At 63.1% G+C, this 17,489-nt stretch overlaps 1 protein-coding gene across 1 annotated transcript; it reads left to right on the plus strand.

Moving 5' to 3' along the window:
• The first annotated feature begins 5,229 nt into the window (after positions 1-5,229).
• MAFA (MAF bZIP transcription factor A) lies at positions 5,230-7,764 on the plus strand. Its single transcript, XM_037023194.2, has one exon. It carries the CDS (start codon positions 5,580-5,582, stop codon positions 6,615-6,617), a length of 1,038 nt encoding a protein of 345 aa, XP_036879089.1. The 5' UTR covers positions 5,230-5,579; the 3' UTR covers positions 6,618-7,764.
• The last annotated feature ends 9,725 nt before the right edge of the window (positions 7,765-17,489 follow it).

A 17,489-nucleotide genomic window follows, 5' to 3' on the forward strand; every position in this document is an offset into this window, starting at 1 on the left:
CAGCAAAGGCCCCCTGGCCACATGGGGCAACCCACCACCCAGAAACAGCTGGTCTGACAGCCCAAGGCTGGCGTGAAAGACATGGGAGGGACTGGCTGCTGCAGGAAGTGAGGGGCTCCGGCCAGCAGCTGCCCCGGCTCCTGGGCCTGCTCCCAGGGTGACATGGATTCCAGGCAGGGCCCGCAGTCTCCTCGCCTCAGTCCTTTGCCAAGAGCGTGGCTTCCCTGTTCCGTGGGGTGGGGGCTGCCCCTCTCCTGGATTCCAGGAATCCTTGCCCAGGCCTGTGCCCTCCTGTGAACTGCCCTGGTACAGCAGGTCGTGTGGCTTCTTGGCGAGCCCCCACAAGGATGGGGAGCCTCATGTAAGGGTGTTGGGCCGGGCGAGGTGATTTGTTCCTCACGTCCACTGGGGTGGCCAGGGCAGGGAAGGCTGGCCATCTGGCTGAGACCTAAAATCATGTTATGAACAAGTGGTGTGGGAGGAGAGGCCCTTCACTGAATCTCTAGGCTACAGGCAAGGGACTGGGCTGGGATGGGTGGGCTTCGTCTGGGAGAGATCTCCAAGCCATGGTCCACCAGCTGAGCTCTAAGCCGTTGGGTCTTCGGCCACCTGTTTCAGGCCTTCGGCTGCAGCAGGGAAAGTGCCTGAAGTGGAGAGGTGGGAGGGAAGCACAAAGATGCCCACTGTGTGTGGGTTTACAGGATGCATTGGCTGGGGTGGCAGGAGTGGGCCTGGCCTCCCCTGGGGGGTGGAAGGAGCCAGGAGGGTGTCCCTGGTTAGGGACAGAATCCCCCTAGTCTGGGGCCCATCCCCAGGGAGGCATCGCCCCTACTCCCCTCCCATCCACCTGGCTGAGTGTCCACCCCCAAAGTGGGGCTCCCTAAATGGGAAGGGTGCTGTGAAGAAACCCCTGGGTGAAGGAGCAGGGCTGGCTCTGGAGGGACGGCATGCTGCCGCTCTATTGACCCCAGCCTGGAGAGCCCGGGGCTGCTGTCTGCGGGGCACGATGTTGCAGGCTTCCTCGGTAACTTCCATTCTGCTGGCTGGCCAGCTGACGGCTCACCCCAGGAACAGAAAGGAGCCACTTGGAACCTGCTCTCACCGCACAGGATAGCATTTTCTGGAGCATTAACAGTGAGGATCTGAAAAATCCATGTTCAAGGAATAGGACAGATGGCAGGACGGCCCCTGGGCACAGTCCCTTTGCCACCTGCAGTCATGAGCCTTAGTGCCCTGAGCTGAGGGCCGCGTCTGCACAACACCATCCACAGACACAAAGGAGCTGTGTGGCTGGCACGGTGGGCGCCTCACCTCAGTGCGGCCACCCTGAGTTCCTGATGCCTCCCCTCATCAGACCAGGCCCCTTGGACCCCCAGCCCCCATGGCATCACAGCTCTGATGGCCCCTCCCACTCTGTGCCGACCTTTCACCTCACCTGCTGTGGTAGGGATAGGTGCCTGGTCCTGCCCTGGTGCCCCGCCCTCGTGTGGCCCCATCCCCCTGAGAGTGGGCAGCACCTGGGACCTGCTTCCAGCTGTGGAACCTGCATGATGCGGTCACCTTACACTCTCAGACTCCATCTTGCCAGGCAGCTCGCCCCAGAGGCCCCGCTCACTGGCCAGATGAAGTATGCTTCCCCAGAGGGGCAGCCATGGGATCAGGTAGAGCCGAGGGCAGAATCCAGACCCCAGCCAGTAAGAAACCAGGGCCTTGTGTCCTCAGACCCAAGGAAATGGCCCTGCCGACAAACTATGGGCCCTCACAGGTGTCCTTCCACAGAGGAACCTCAATACTCTGAGCAGAGGCCTCCACCCAAGCCCTGTGGGACTCGGGACCACAGGGGCTGCAAGATAATAAATGTGGGACATTTTAAGTTGCTAAACCTGTGATAATTTGCTATAGAGCAAACACACTGTATAATTTACAAATTTATTACTTTATGGTTTATTTTCTGCCCTTTGACCCCTCTGGCAGACTGTATTTCCCAAAGATGTTGCAACAGTGTAGTGTTCCTCCATCTGATCTAAAGGAGGTGGTGTCTGTGCCCTCCCCTGGATGGCAGGCAGTGGAGCACGGTGGTACTCAGAAAATGCCAGTCATGTGCGCTGGCTCTCAGATGCTCGCTCAGAACTAGCCACCATGCCGTGAGGAAGCTTGACCAGCCCATGTGAGCAAGTGGCTGTAAAGAGACACTGCATGGAGCTGGTCCAGCCAATGCTCTGTCCTCTGCCAGATGTGGGCCTGAAGATGCTACCCATGGCTCCAGGCATCAGCTGTCCCTCCTTGAAGTCCTCCCAGCTGTTGGCGTCAGAGATCAGCCATCCTGCCATGCATGCCCAGGACAAGCCCCTCAGCCACAAAGGCTGTGAATGTCCTGAAATGCCACAACATGGCAGCAAGCTTCAGCCAGCTTGTTTTCAACCAGAGCCCAATGGAAGGTGCCCCCTGGGCAAGCAGCTTGGCACACAGTAGGTGCTCAATAAAGATCTGTGTGGGATGCATCTGATGAGCCACATGGGTGGTCCCTGTGGAATGTTATGGGTCCAGGCGCTGATTGCTTGGTGGGTGTGAGAGGCCCTGGAGGCCATGGAGGTGCTGGGTGGGAAGAAAAGGAGCCTTTTCTGGGCAGCATGGAATTGACGAGTTTCTCTTCCAGCCACAGAACTGACTGTTGCAGGAGTCGAGTCACAGGAATGTGGGCCTGGCCCTGGCTGGGAGTGCCTCTTCGTACTGCTCCCCACTTCATCCCTGCACCCTACCCCCAGGGCCAGCACATAGCAAACAGTGGTTTCTGGGAAGGGAGTAAGCCAGGCGCCTTCCCTGGGTTGGACGGCCCGGCCCGGCCCCTTTGCAGGGTGACAGCAGGAGCCCGCTGGACTGTCTGAAGCCTGTGTGCAGAACTTGCTGTCCCTCTCCCACTGGACCCAGCTCTGACTAACAAGCCAGAGGGGTGTTCAGCTGGGACCACACAGAGGCCAGGTTGCAGAGACTGGCCAGAGCCTGGGAAGCTCATGGGCCTCACCAGGGGGTCCTTTTCCCGGCTGTGGGGTGGCTGAGACCTGAGGGCACTCCTCTGGCCCAAAGAACTCCAGGTGGGCCAGTGGTGCTTGCCTGGTGCCTAAGCCAGTCAGGGACACACGTGCCTGCTCAGACCGCACAGCCCCCTCCTCCCCAGTTTGCTCTGGGGTGGAAGGGCCTGGAGCTGGAAGGTCTCTGGCCCGCCCCGGGTCTGAGTGCAGTTGCTGGTCACCAGGTGCTGCAGGCCTGGCACTGGCTGGCCCTCACCTACAGTGCAGGGAATGAATAAGTGGCTGAGGGAATGAATAAATGATCCAGGCAAGGGTGTATGAGTCTGTGTGTGATCCAGTAAAGGGGTGACAGCTCTGGGCTGGAGCAGGGCCCCGCATCCTTGGGCATCACCTGGAGCTGGATGTGGGGAGGACTGACCCCCAATTTGGTGGCGGCTGAGTCTGGGCCTTGAGGGGGCTCACAGTAGGCTTGGGGCAGGTGGGTCAAGGCTGCCCTGGCCTCAGCTGCCTTCTTGCACATCTCAGGACAAGGTGAGGCTCTCAGGCGGGACTGGGGTGCCACAGAGCCCAGGCATGGCTGGGGGTTGGTGGGCGTCCCATGGCCTGAGGGCAGGAGCTGTGACGAGGGCCATAGGAGGTTCCCAGCTACAAGAGCCTGTGGTTGGACTCCTCCTCCATCCTGGCACACTGGGCTTGTCCAGAGTCCTGGCAGGAGCCACAGTGCGAGGGGCAAAGGCCGGGCAAACAAGTAGGGTACAGCAGCCCACCGCAAGCGCCTTCCCCCTCAGACAGGCATCTTGCTGCATCTGAGTGCCCTCTGAACACTGGGGTTTTAAAAGGAGCCCCAAGTTCAGCAACACATGCAGACCTGAGCACTCTCCCCTGCCCGCCCCCACCTCGGTTCTGCCACTTGCTGGGGAGCCCTGCTCTCCTTGCCTCACGGAGGCAGCCCAATCCAGCCCCACCTGGAGGAGTGTGGGGGTAGAGATAAGGGGTGCCCCATAACATCTTAGGAAGTGGGGTCTCACCCCCGATTGCATGACCATTTCCTTATAAAGTAAGACATTCATGCCTGGAACAAGGTAAGAGCCCTGGTACCTTCCAGCCCACATCCTTCTAGCCTTTTCTTCCTATGCACAGATGGTAACTTTTAAGATTGAGTTAATTGTAAAAGTTATAGCAGCAGTATAGAAAATTTGGTGGTGGTGGGGAGCACTCTAGGTCCTGCTGCAGCAAGGAGAGGGCTCTCCCATCTCCCTTGACAGTCAAGGGCAGTGTCACCACCTCTGCCCTGCTCCCAGGACACCCGTGGCTCCACAGCCCTCTTCCTAGTCACCAAGCCCTGGGCAGCCAAGCAGGGCACCTCTGCTGGGGACCTTGCGTTTCCTCCTGGCCCTGGAGCTTCCCGCCCGGCCCCCATGCCCACCCCTTCCCAGCACTGGGCAGAACGACGCCCTGCGAGGCGAGACCTGGAGGGGTGGACAGCTGGGGCGGCGGTTCCTAATGGTCTTCCTGGTCTGGCAGCGCTCTGCCCGAGCCCAGCCCCCGCGCACTCCCACCCCGCGCCCCTGGGTCCCCATTCTCGGTCCCCAGCAACCCTCCTCAGGCCCGCGCGTTTCCCTCCCCACCTGCACACTCTTTGAGCCCGGAGTACCGCGGTGAATCCCGCCGAACGGAGATGCCAGCAACTTTGTTGACTAAATTCCTGAACCAGCCTGAACTGCTGGGCTAAAAATAACAGACGTTCAGCACGCAGTGCTGGCGGGGCCGCGCAGTGTCACCGGTGTGGGCAGGCCGGAAGGTCCCGCTGCCGTCACGCTGGGGAGCTACGGGGTCACGGCCGGCGGGGCGGCGAGGCATCGAGGCACCAAGGGGAGCCCTCTACCCGCCGATATCCTACAGCGGTCCCATCGCGGACACGAGACCCCGGAGGGCCCCCTTGCGGGGCCCCCGCACGCACAAGTCCTCTAAGCCTGCAGTGCCCCGCGGCGGCCACCAGAGGGCCCTGACCCTCGCGCTGGCGGCCGGTCATCACCCCTTCTCACAGCTGTTCCCCGCAGGAGATTGACAGCTGGACTCCGGGTTGCCATGGGGATAGGCAAATGAGGGCGGCGGGTCTGGAGCTCCGATTGGCCTGGGGGCGCGCGCCCCTCCCAGGGAGGCGGGTCCGGGCGCCGGCTCCATAAAGAGGAGCGCGAGACTCGGCGCTCGGCCGTGGAGGCGGGGCCGGTTGTACGCGGGCGGAGCGCGGGGAGCCCGAGCAGCCACCCGCCCCGCCAGCCACTGGCCCGGCCGCCAGCCGGGCACGGGGAGAGCGGCCGGCCTGCGCCCGCCGCGGAGCGGCCCCGGGCCACCCGAGAGGCCGGCCGGCGGCGTCCCCAGCGGCCGCACCTGAGTTGGCTGCGCGAAACTTTTCCTCGCGCGCCTTGGTGCCCCCTCCCGGCCCCGCCGCCTGCGGGAGCGAAGTGGGGAAGAGGCCCGCGGCTCCTCCCCACCCCCGCCTCCCGTCGGGGTACAGCCGGGCGCGGCGGTGGGGCCGGGCCCCAAGCGATGGCCACGGAGCTGGCGATGGGCGCCGAGCTGCCCAGCAGCCCGCTGGCCATCGAATACGTCAACGACTTCGACCTGATGAAGTTCGAGGTGAAGAAGGAACCGCCCGAGGCTGAGCGCTTCTGCCACCGCTTACCGCCCGGCTCTCTCTCCTCGACGCCGCTCAGCACACCCTGCTCGTCGGTGCCCTCCTCTCCCAGCTTCTGCGCACCCAGCCCGGGCACCGGCGGCGGCGGCGTGGGCGGCAGCGCGGCGCAGGCCGGGGGAGCCCCGGGGCCGACGAGCGGGGGCCCTGGCGCCGTCGGGGGCGCCTCGGGAAAGGCAGCGCTGGAGGATCTGTACTGGATGAGCGGCTACCAGCACCACCTGAACCCCGAGGCGCTCAACCTGACGCCTGAGGACGCGGTGGAAGCGCTCATTGGCAGCGGCCACCACGCCGGGCACCATGGCGCGCACCACCCCGCGGCCTACGAGGCCTTCCGGGGCCAGGGCTTCGGCGGTGGCGGCGCGGACGACATGGGCGCCGGCCATCACCACGGCGCGCACCACAGTGCCCACCACCACCACGCCGCCCACCACCACCACCACCACCACCACGCCGGCGCGGGCCACGGTGGCGGCGGCGCGGGCCACCACGTGCGCCTGGAGGAGCGCTTCTCCGACGACCAGCTGGTGTCCATGTCGGTGCGCGAGCTGAACCGGCAGCTCCGCGGCTTCAGTAAGGAGGAGGTCATCAGGCTGAAGCAGAAGCGGCGCACGCTCAAGAATCGCGGCTACGCGCAGTCGTGCCGCTTCAAGCGGGTGCAGCAGCGGCACATTCTGGAGAGCGAGAAGTGCCAGCTCCAGAGCCAGGTGGAGCAGCTGAAGCTGGAGGTGGGGCGCCTGGCCAAGGAGCGGGACCTGTACAAGGAGAAATACGAGAAGCTGGCGGGCCGGGGTGGCCCCGGGGGTACGGGCGGGGCCGGCTTCTCGCGGGAGTCCTCGCCGCCGCAGGCCGGCCCCGGCGGGGCCAAGGGCGCGCCCGACTTCTTCCTGTGAGCGGCGCACCCCGAGCCTACGCGGCCGCCGGGAAGAGCCTCGGACTACGCGGCCCGGGACGAGGACGCAAGGCCGGCTGAGCCCCCGCCTCGGGCCGGGCCCGGTGCGCCGCGTGCCCTGCGCCCCGCTGCAACGTCCGCTGCCGCCTTCCCGGGCGCCACGACTGCCGTGCGTGCGGGGCGCGGCGACTTCGGCGAAGCTGAGCCAGGTCGAACTTCCTTCCGGGCGTCCCCTGTACATATGCCGCTCGCGGTTTCCCGCCCCGACCTGCCCCTGCCCGCCGAGAGGGGCCGCGGCGCCGTCCCTCGCTCCCGGGCACCCTGTGCGCCCCGCCGTCCTTCGTTTTCTTTCTTTTTGCCGTCCTTTCTTGCCCTTTTTTACTTATTTTTAAACCGGTCTTTTTTCGAAGTATTAATATTTATTTTGCTCGATCAGAAAAGCCCCGAGTCGCCCTCGGACGTCTGCGTGTCCCAGCATGTGTCGCTCGCTCAGAGGGGCCCTGCCCCTGCCTGCCCCCCTGCCTTCAACCCTGCCACCGGCATCCCCGAGAGACTGAAGCCACGGAGCGTTATCCACGCCGCGTCCAGTCCCGCCGCCGCGCTGCTCTCCCCGGGGGAGGGGGCCGGCCCGGGCTCCAGTGCTGCTATTTCTCTATGCACTAGATCGTATTTATGACTCCTGGGGAAATATATCTTATTTTAACCTTCAAAAGAAGTGAAAGGGAAAAAAAGTAATGCACAGTATTTCTAGCAGGAAAAAAACATTTTTTAAGAGGAGGTTTTGACCTGAACCTCCTAGCATGGGGGCGGGTGGAGAAAGTGTTTTTATTTTAATTTAAATTGTGTTTCGTTTTGTTCGTGGAATCTTTTTCAAAGCCTGATGGCTCTTGGGACTAGGCGGGAGAAGGGCGGAGAGGCCGGTGCGCAGGCCCCCGCAGCGCGCCGCCCGGACTCCCGCGGGCACCGCGCGCCCCCTCGCCCGCTCCTGCTGAGCGCGCTCTGAGCGGGAGACGCGCCGACTCGTTGAAAGTTCTGTTGCTTTGTTCGGTTTTGTTGTGTTATTTTTTTCATTTGCTACGAAAGTGAGGAAACGGTTTAAAAAAAAACACACACAAAGGCAAAATAAATCCGTTTACATCCAAAAGTCACTGGGGCCTGGCTGGTTTTTCTGTGGCTTTCGTTTTCGCCATATTTTTCCCGGAATCGAAGGAAAAGGAGGTTTCTGAAGCGGGCCCTGCGTCAGCCTTGGGCGACCCGCAGGCATCTGGGAGACACTGACCAAAGTTGTAACTAAGGCTGATGCGTCGGGCAGACCTACAGGCACCTGCCCTGCCACCTCTGGGCTGCCCCTGGGGAGGGGGCTGCGCGGGGTGGCCCCGGGCTCCCACTAATGCAGGATTGGGGCGCAGAGCAGGAGCATGCCCTGGTGGTGACCCATGTGCAGCACCTTTGAGCCCTGGTGGCAAGCACTGTCCCCAGCTCTTCCGACCAGAAGGGGGTCGTCCTCTGGAGGACCGAGGCCCGGGCTTCAGGGAGTCGGGTGGGAGCTGCACCTCTGTAATCTTCCACTAAAGGGTCACGGGACAGTTGCCGGCCTTGGCTGACATCTCCTTTCACGGTGGGACAGCACCTGGTGAAGGGCCCTGTCTGCACGTTTAGAAGAGCCCTCCTGGCTGAATTCAGCAGCCCTCCCAGGTGTTCTTTCCAGGCAGAGGGCTGTGTCGCTCATCCTGGGGGCCGGGACAGCTGCAGTCCTCACGAGTGCGTGGCCTGCCTTTGCTTTAGGGTCTCAAACCAAGAGACCCGGGGGAAAAGGCGAGTGCCGCCCTTCCCTCCTTGCTTTAGAATAAAACTTACACAGAGAAGGTTGGGTGTCTGGGGGGGGGTTGAGCAAAGTCCCCACCCCCAGGAGCTGAGACACACAGCCCCCACGAGGGGAGGCAGCTGCTGCACATCTCTGCAGGCGAAATTTCCTGGTGCAGAGGCGGTAGAAATGTGGTTGGAGGCTGAGTTAGAGTTCCTCCCTGGGGACTGCGGTGTGACATGGGACCGGCCCAGCAGGTCCCAGCCAACCTCTGGGTGGCAACCCCACTGGCTCTCACTGGAGGACCACCACCAGCACGCTGGGTGGCCCAGGAGGGGCCAGAGCTCTAGCCATACACGGGCGGGGTCCACTGGCTTGGTTTTGACACCAAGAGATGCAATTTGGAAGCCTCCTGGCAGAGAAAGCAGGGCCTGGGGCTCAGAGGCTGTGCTTTTGCGGAGGGTGGCAGGCAGGGCGCTGTGCTCTGAGTGCGGTGGGGTCGCAGGCCCAGGTCTGATGTCCTTTCCTCTTCCTTCCACCCCACAATTTCCATCTTTCATCCATGTTTCCCCCCATGATAAATGGAGCAGGTGAATGAGTGAGAACACAGAAATTACTGCAGGAGATGGAAGGAACCTGTTCTATGTGTTCAGAGACCACTCTTTTCCAAGGGAACAGCCGAATGGTGGGAAGCACGGCTGGCTCCCCTGTTCTGTTGTGTCCCCAGCCCCTGCCCTGCTGCTCCAGACAGATGCTGAGGCCTACTGCCCCCCTGGCTGGCCTCCCTGGGGAGGGACTGCTGCCTTAGCACTGCAACTTGTGGGGTGGGGGTGAGCACATGCTCTGGGGGTGGGTGTGTGGGGGCAGTGGCAGTGAGCCGGAAGCCACCTGGTCTGAGAGGGAGCTGGTGGGGCACCAAGGGCCCTGGGCTTGGGGCAGGGATGACTAGGGTCTAGCTGTGCCTTCTGACCGGAAGTACCAGTACCCAGGTCTGGGAGCCTCGGCCATCCTGGGAAGAGCAGCTGATGCCCTCTGACCGGACTGTTCAGAGCACTTGGGCCTCGTCAACACACAGTCCGTCCTCAGGTGCCCAGGAGCCATCTTGCCGACAGAATCCATTGTCATGCATGGCCTTGGGCCCCCCCACCACCACCACCCTGGCCTTCCCTTGCACCCCTTGCCTCTTGGGAGGGAGTTTCATTCCTCCCTCCTGCCCTCTCTCCTTCTTTCCATCTGAATTCCTTTTCTGTGCCTGGCAGACACCACAGAAGGGACCAAAATGACAGCCTGGCCCAGGAGCTCCCAAGGGAGATAAGTCCTCTGGGTGAGGGAGCAGTTCACACAGCTGGGAGTCCAGAGCTAAGGTGGGTCTGCATGTCACAGGGGAGGCCTGGGGTGGGTGTTGGAGCAAATGTAGGCAGTCTGGAGGGCAGCCCAGGACCTAGTGCCCCCCGGGCAGCCCCGAGGGTCCCCTGTTCCCCAGCAGTGACCTCTTCCCAGACCACAAGGAGAGGTCTAAGGGGACCACATGTGTGGACCTGTATTGGGGGTATCTGCAGGGAACGGGACCGCACACACTTGCTGACATGTGCACACTCATCAAACACATGCTCGATACACATGCATGCGACACACTCCCACCACGTGCCCCGAGTGGCTGACCCGCTGCTGCAGCCCAGGACGAGGTTACTTTCCTGTGGCCCTTGAAGTTCTGCTCCATGCCCTGAATGTCCAGATGCTGGGCCAGGGCCACCCCAGCACCAAGCAGCCCAGCTCCCAGCCTGGGAAGACAGTCCTCGGGAGCACTGCACACACCATCCCACCCCGGTTCTGCCCCTATCCAAGGTGCACCAGCAGCCTCTGGGGGAGCCTCACTCCAGGCCCCACCACCCCCACACAGCACCCAGCAGGGCCTCATCCTCCATAGTTGCAAGAGGCCCTATACGCCAAACACAGCAGCTGCTCCCCACGTCCTCAAGCTGGAGGACTCCAGGAAAAACTCTGAACCTGGGTCCAAGGTGACAGAGCCTGGCCCCGGACCTTCCGCCAGAGGCTAGCCCTAGGCGGGTTTCAGGGCCACTCCGTACTGGGGGTGCCCACTCCTGTCTGCAGCCTGGTGGGGTCCCCAGCTGCTCTCCATTGCTGCACCAGCCCTGCCCTCTGTGGCAGGTGCTGCCCATGGGGCCCTCCCTGGCCTCCTGTTTGTGGCCGGCTCTGAAGGTGGGGCCTGCCAAGGTGGGGTCTCCTCACCCCAGTCTTCCCCCTCAAGGACGGGTACACACACGCAAACACACAGAGACCGGGGAACACACAGACACCAATGCCCATGGAGACACGGCCACACATGTGGGCTGAGACACATGCAAATGCAGGCTCCCACAGAGCTGGGCACTCGCAGGCATGCCCAGACACCCCCCACAGGGTGGGCATGCCTGTGGTCATGCATTCACACACAGGGACCCTGTGGGTTTTGTGTGCCCCAGTCCCTTCGCCCCAGGTCCTGACCTTGTGGCCTTGAGGGAGGCTACCCCAGGGAGGGACTGCCCCCATTCACCAGCAGCTTGGTGGTGCCCGACTCCAAGATCCTGCAGCCCGCCCTGCCGGCCCTGGCCTCTTTGCCACCCGTCTCCCAGTCTGGGGACTTGGTGCCACCAGTGGGGGCCCAGACACCCTTCAGGACTGAGGCCTCAAGCCCTGCTGCCTGGCGCCAAGGGCAGACCGCTCCCAGGCTCACCCTACCCCTGGGGACTGATGTGGTTGGTGCACAGCCGTCCCCTGCTTCAGTTGGGACCATCATCAAGTACGCTGTGCTGGGGGCTCGGTGTCCAGGGCTTGCTCAGCAGGCACTGCGTCCAGCCCTGGGCCAGGCCTGCGAGGTGCCATGTTGGCCTGGAGGGGCCTGGGGCGCTGCCCTACAGACAAGGCCTGTGGGTACCCGGTCTGGGTCAGGATGCCTGTGTGACCTGCCTACCAGGCAGGGCGGGGCACCTGTGGCTGACACCACTTCCTGGGGCCCAAGAAGGGTCATTTCCTGGCTGTGGCTATGGGACTTTCTGGCCCAGGGCCTGGCAGCATGGAGGCTAGGAAGCAACTGGCCTTCACACAGAACCCAGTGAGGCCTGGATCTCCTCGCCTCCAGCCACTCTGGGAAGCAGACTAGTGGGAACGTTGAGCTGGCTATGGAGGTAAAAGGCTGGGTTGCCCTGAGCCCCCGAGGGGACACCACAGCTCTGTGGGAGGCCATGGCTCCCCCCTGCCCAGGCCCCGCCGTGCCTGCTGCCCTGTCACCCTCCTGGTCCCAGCCGCATGGCTGGCCTTTCCTGAGGCTGCAGAGTGGGGCACCGGCCAGGGAGGCTGTGTGGGGTGCAGGAAGAGGCCCAGCCCTGCTCTCCCAGCCCAGCCAAGCCCCGCAGCCCTGCTGCCTGCGGGCTTTGCTCATTCACTCCGAACTGACGGGGAGCCTCCCGGGTGCCAGGGGCCCTTCCAGGAGTGGGCACAGCGCAGGCAACAGACAGGCTGCCCCCCAGGTCCTATTCTGGAATGAGGCAGGCCTGCGGGGGAGCTGAGGGGAGGGAGGGGCCTGAAGGAGGGTGGGCACAGGGCGGGGGAGGGAAGGGGGGAGCATCGCTGCTGTAGGGAGCTGGCCTGGGTGGGAAAGAGCCCTGACGTAGGTGCTCAGGTGGAGGAGCCGCACAGCAATCTAGGTCCACCTGGAGAGGGTGTTCGGAGCCAGAGCTCCCCCAGAGGGCACTTCGTGGGGCCAGCCCGGATGGGCTGTGGACAGGACAAGGCCAGAGGCGCTGGCGTGCGGAGGGCCCAGCAGGGTCTACAAGGAGGTGGAAAGGCCAGGGCTGGGGTGCTGGGAGGCTGGGGGGCGGCGCTGCACGCTCATGCGCACACCACCCCTGAGCCGGCAGAGGGGTGACGAGTAATTTGCTGCTGGCGGGCTCAGCCAGTGCAGGCCTAATTTGCAGTGACGCTGCTCAGCTGCTGAGGGCTCGAGCTGTCACCACCGATTAGCCTGGGGCCCAGGAGAGGGGGTCAGGGGTGGCGGGGGAGTCCCTGACAGCACCTGTGGGCCTCAGGGAGGCAGGCCAGGTGCACCAGGCTGCCCAGCCCCACTCCCCTGGGGGCGCTCGCCTCGTCCTGGTCCCCTGGTCCCCGCCTCCCCCTCCTTCACCCTCTCTCTGGAAAGATTCCAGGCTCACTGGGGGCATCCTCAGCCCAGGACACACACGAGCTACATGGAGCCCTGTGAAGACACAGGCTCCCAGAGCCTGGAGGTGGGTGGACAGCCTGCATTCCTAGGGCGCTCAGGTCCGAAGCCACAGGGCAGGTGGTAGAGGCCATGCCTGATGGTTTTCTTTTTCAGGGGAACGTAGTAGGAGGCAGATTTCTTGGTGAGGGACAATTGTGGGCTTTGCACACTTACAGCCCCTAGCTGCTGGGCCTCTGGGCCACCCAACAGTGGACACACCTCCCCCCCACCTGGGAGCTCCCCGACCAAAGCAGGCTATGGATGAGGGACCCCACAAGCCTGCACCCCCACCCAGTGGAGGGAAGCAGAGAGGGGGAAGGGCGCTCCAGCTGCCAGCAGCAGCAGACTTCCTGCTGTCCCTCTGGGCCCTGGAGCTACTTTAAACCTTGCCACCTCCTCCAGGCTGCCCTCCCTGACTGGCACCCTTGCCTGCTGACACCCCAGTTAGTGTCCTGAGGCCATCTGGGATCATCAATTCCAGCCTTAGGGGCAATTGCTCCCACCACTGGGCCATTGCCTTCTCAGAAAGAGCCATACTCTGCCCCCATCTCAGCTTCCCCTGCTGCTCCCCTCTCACTGTCGCCACAGGGGCAGGCTCCCTGGCCGTCTCTGAGGCCTGCCTCCTACTCTGCACCTCAGCTGGTACCTGTATCACTTCAGCCCTGTCCCAGCTTCCAGGGCACTGGCCCCTCTTTCCCTGCCGAGGGCCCCCCTACAGCCCTGCTCCCATCTTGTCCTCAGAGAAAGGCCGGCTGGGGTGTCGAGCACATGCCAGACCCAGAGCCTCCTGGGAAAGGCCCTGGGGGTAGCCATAACCCCCTTTTCAGAGGAGGGCTTGCCCTGAGGTCGCTCGGTGGGGCCCTGCTTGACCCCTGAGGCCAGCTGACCAGTGTCAGATCCAGTGGGGGGCGGGTCCCCTTGAGGCTCCTGAGCTCTGACCCCAGGGAGCAGCTGGGGCCCTGAGGGGACATGGCCCACCATTCCCCGGAGACAGGGGGCTTTAAACACAACCAGCCAGGGGGGTGCACTCAGAACCCCACCCCAGCTTCTCCCTGCAGCCCTGTATCTCCTCTCCATCCCCAGAGCGGCCAACTTTGGGGGGCCAGTGGCTCCCCAGTGCTCCTAAGCCTGAACTCCTGAGGGCTGTGACCCTTGCCCTGTGGCCTTAGCACTGTTCCTTCTCCAAGAGGGTGCTCTTCCTTCGCCTTCCTGGCAAATTCCCTCCCGGCCCCCAAGACCCACCACCCTTTCCTGACCTCAGGCCTCCACCTGCACCACACACTGCACGCCTGAGGTGGGCAGTGGAAGCCCCACTCATCCTAGGTTCAGCCCTGGCGCTGCCCCCTGCCTGGGGCCACAGCACAGTCCTTCTGGGGGACCCCGCAGTTGGAAAGGGAGTGGCTGCGTGGCCTGTGGGGGCTCCTGCAGGTGGGAGGAGCCAGCAGCCTTGACTTGCACCTACCACCTAAGGGTTTCCTCATTTTCTTTGGTTGAGAATGGGGGCTGAGCATACCAGGGTGAGGCACGTGACTCTGCAGGTGGGGTGTGTGCGGGTGGCAGAGGGTGTTAAGAGGTGGCACTTCCAGATGTGCACCTCAAAGTGTGAGACGCCTGGCTGGGTTGCCACGGGTGGTGTGGAAGCACAGCGAGGGGCCTGTTTCTCCAGGGTGGGCTGGTGTGAGCTCATGCGCTGTGGGGACAGTACCGGGCACAGGCGACCCTGGGCGCTAGCTCTACTGGGGAGAGGGCGGCCAGCAAGGTCTATAAGTGAAATGTAGAGTAACAGTGCCACGTAGGAGAGCTGTAACCAGGGGAAGGAGAGGAGGATAGGGGGCAGGGGGAGCAGGGAGGGACAGTTACCCAGGTGCAGGGGTGCATGGCCCAGCCTCACTAGGGTGCAGGGGGAGGTAGGCCCCAGCTGGCTTCAGGGGAAAGCAGAGAGAAATGAGACAAGTCTCAGGGCCCAGTAGGGGTAGCAGTAGGTCAGGGGCCCCCCTGCCTGTGCACACACCTGTGGGGGCCGGAGCCAGGCCACCGTCACGATGCAGGGAGGGGGGGTGGCTCCAGCCTGAGCCCTCAGTCTCTCACCTGCAGCACGGGGAGTTCTGGGGCTGCTTGCAGGCTTGCTCAGGGACAAAATGGGCGAGGGGGGCAGCCACGGACCGGCCAGGACTGGCTACCAGGGTGTGGGTGGGCACCTGGAGAGCAGGCTCATGGGGATCCCTGGGTTGTGGGCCCTCAAGGTGCTGGTGCCGGCCTGCCCCCGCTGCATGGAGTGGCACGTGGGCCAGAGGCTGCCTGGCTCTAGCTTCAGTCTCCCCAGGGACACAGAATCTGTCCCCTGCCAGAGGGGGTGTATGTGAGATTAACTTTGGTCCCAGAGCCTCCCTGTGGTGCCTGAACTAGGTGCCCGGGGACTGTCCCTCTACCCCACCATCCCCCAGGCTTCAGGAGAGCAGAGGCTGGAGGCTGGTCTGAGTACTGCTGAAGGGCAGTCACTAGGCATGAATGTGGGTGCTTGGGGACACCGCGGGAGCTCAGGAAGAACAGAGGTGGTGTGGAAGCCAAGGCCCCGTCCCTGGATCTGGGTGGGGCTGCCCAGCCCTGGAGGTGGGCCATGATGGTGCAGGTCAGGTGGTGGAGGCTGGCCTAAGGGCCTATCAGGCTGGCAGCGTTCCTCCCCAACTCCCCGGGCTCCCCCACCCCAGTCATCACCCCACCCATTCCAGGGCAGTCTCACCAGGCTTGGCCTCCCTCCCACCAGCTGGGGGTAGGGGAAGTGACTTTCTTGAGCCGTCATCTCATCTGTAAGAAGGACCCTGACCTTTCCCTGCCCACCCCCATGTCCACAAAGGGTCCTTAAGAAGAGGCAGGCCAGTCTGGGAAGGCTTCCTGGAAGAGGAGGTTCTGTACAGAGGGAAAGGCATGGAGTGGGACTGCCCCTCCAGGAGCACTGGGGCAACGTTAGGGGGCTCCACCCTGCAATGCACAGCCAGAGGCATCTTGGCCACATTTGTGGAGGCCATGACCTTGCAGGCGCTTCACCTCGGGCTCCTGGTCCTGGGATGGGAAGATTGGGGTGGTTGCGGAAGGACGAGGCACAGGAGGGGCACAGAGCTTGCCTCCACCTTTAGCCTGGGTCTGGCTCTGCACGGCCCCTGTCTAGAGCTGAGCACCAGGGGTCGTTCTCAGGGGACAGGCCTGCTCCCACCCCTCAGTGCTTTCTGCTGAGCTTGGGGAGCTGTATTAAGCTGAGTTAGAAATCCTGGGATGCAGGCAGGGCACTTAGGGCCTTGTTGATACTATGACCCAGGGAAGCTGACGAAGCCCTGGGTCACTGGCCCACAGTCAGTGCCTAGGGGGCCAGGTCCAGACCCCAAGACTCCTACCACCACGTTCAGGTCGTTACTGTGGCAGCAGCTGGACCCCGGGGGCAGGACTGGCCACCTGGGGTGAGCAGAAGACGCTCAGTAAGTATGAGTTGCGTGGCTGGCTGGACTGACAGATGAAGGGAAGATGCAGGGATGGAAGGATGGCTGGGAAGATGGGAGCTGGCGGCTGGGTACACAGGTGGTTGATGGTGGACGGACAAATGGGTTGGTGGATGGATGGAGGGATGGCTGGTGGGCTGGATGGGGATGGGTGGGGGATGGATGGACAGGAGGATGGATGCTGCGGAGAAAGCTGTGGGGCAAAGACAAAAGCAGGGCCCACACACCAGAACCTTCTCCCATTTCCCCCCTTCTCTGCTGTCTTTAGGGTCCCCCTCACTCTCACACTCCCATTTTCAAGAACACTGTATCATCCTCTGGGGGCCCTATTGCTCTCCGTGCTTCTCCTGCACTGCCGTCGCTCACGGCTCTTGTCCTCACACGTGGCCTGTGTTGTGTATTTCCCCCTGTCGCTCTGCGGGGGACACCGAGGCACCGCTCCACAGACTTGTTGGAAGGGGAAGACAAAGGCGAGGGCGGAGGGGAGGGCTGAAAGGGAGTGGCCCTGGACTGGCCCCTCACCCCGACTCCTGCCGCAGCCAGTTTCCCCACACAGTGCCGAGACCCCCGGAACCCAGCTTCTGCTCCAAGCCTGCTGGGAGTCCCTCAGTCAGGTGGTCACCAGTGGCTGCCAGCCACCACCAGCAATTCCACTCACCAAGACAGTCATGCCGCCCGCAGCATGTCCCCTGCCCTCGCCTGGCTCTGTCCCGCAGATGGCATCTCCCTCCCATCCCCCTCTGCCACTTTGGTGGCTTTCTTGGGAGACACCAGGAGCAAGGACTGGTGTCTCTGCTGCCATGTCTAGGAAGTTGGGGTTCCTGGGATTTGAAGGGGCCCTGGTGCTTCTCCAGTGATTTGGGGCAGCTGAGAGCCCTTCTAACAGGGCCTTTCAGGCAGGGCTGGAGGGTAGGGGGCTGGGGGGGCTGCATGAAGGGGGCCCAGGCCAGCCAGGAAGCGAGGGGGTCCGCAGGGCACCAGTCGCACCCCATCCCCGCCACACCGTGGACCACAGGGCTGGGCCTGCAGGCTCCCTGGGGTTGCAGGCAGTGAGGAGGAGTCAGGCCAGTGAACTGGGGAGCCCTGCCTCCCACCCCTGTCCCCATTAAGGGGACAATGGGAGAATAAGCATTTTCCTCCTTCATCTCCCCCACTGTCTGCTAATATCACATTGATGGTAATTCCTCTTTAATGGGCTATTTGCAGTAATTATGATGCACTGAGTGAGTAATTATGTCTGACACCCAGCGCCCTGGGCAGGGAGGGGGCCTCGGGCCCTCTCAGCCCAGCAGCTCTGCTCCCTGCCTGGGGCCGGCCCTC

This window comes from Manis javanica, chromosome 2 (assembly GCF_040802235.1).
Source record: "Manis javanica isolate MJ-LG chromosome 2, MJ_LKY, whole genome shotgun sequence".
In the NCBI taxonomy this organism is placed as follows: domain Eukaryota; kingdom Metazoa; phylum Chordata; class Mammalia; order Pholidota; family Manidae; genus Manis; species Manis javanica.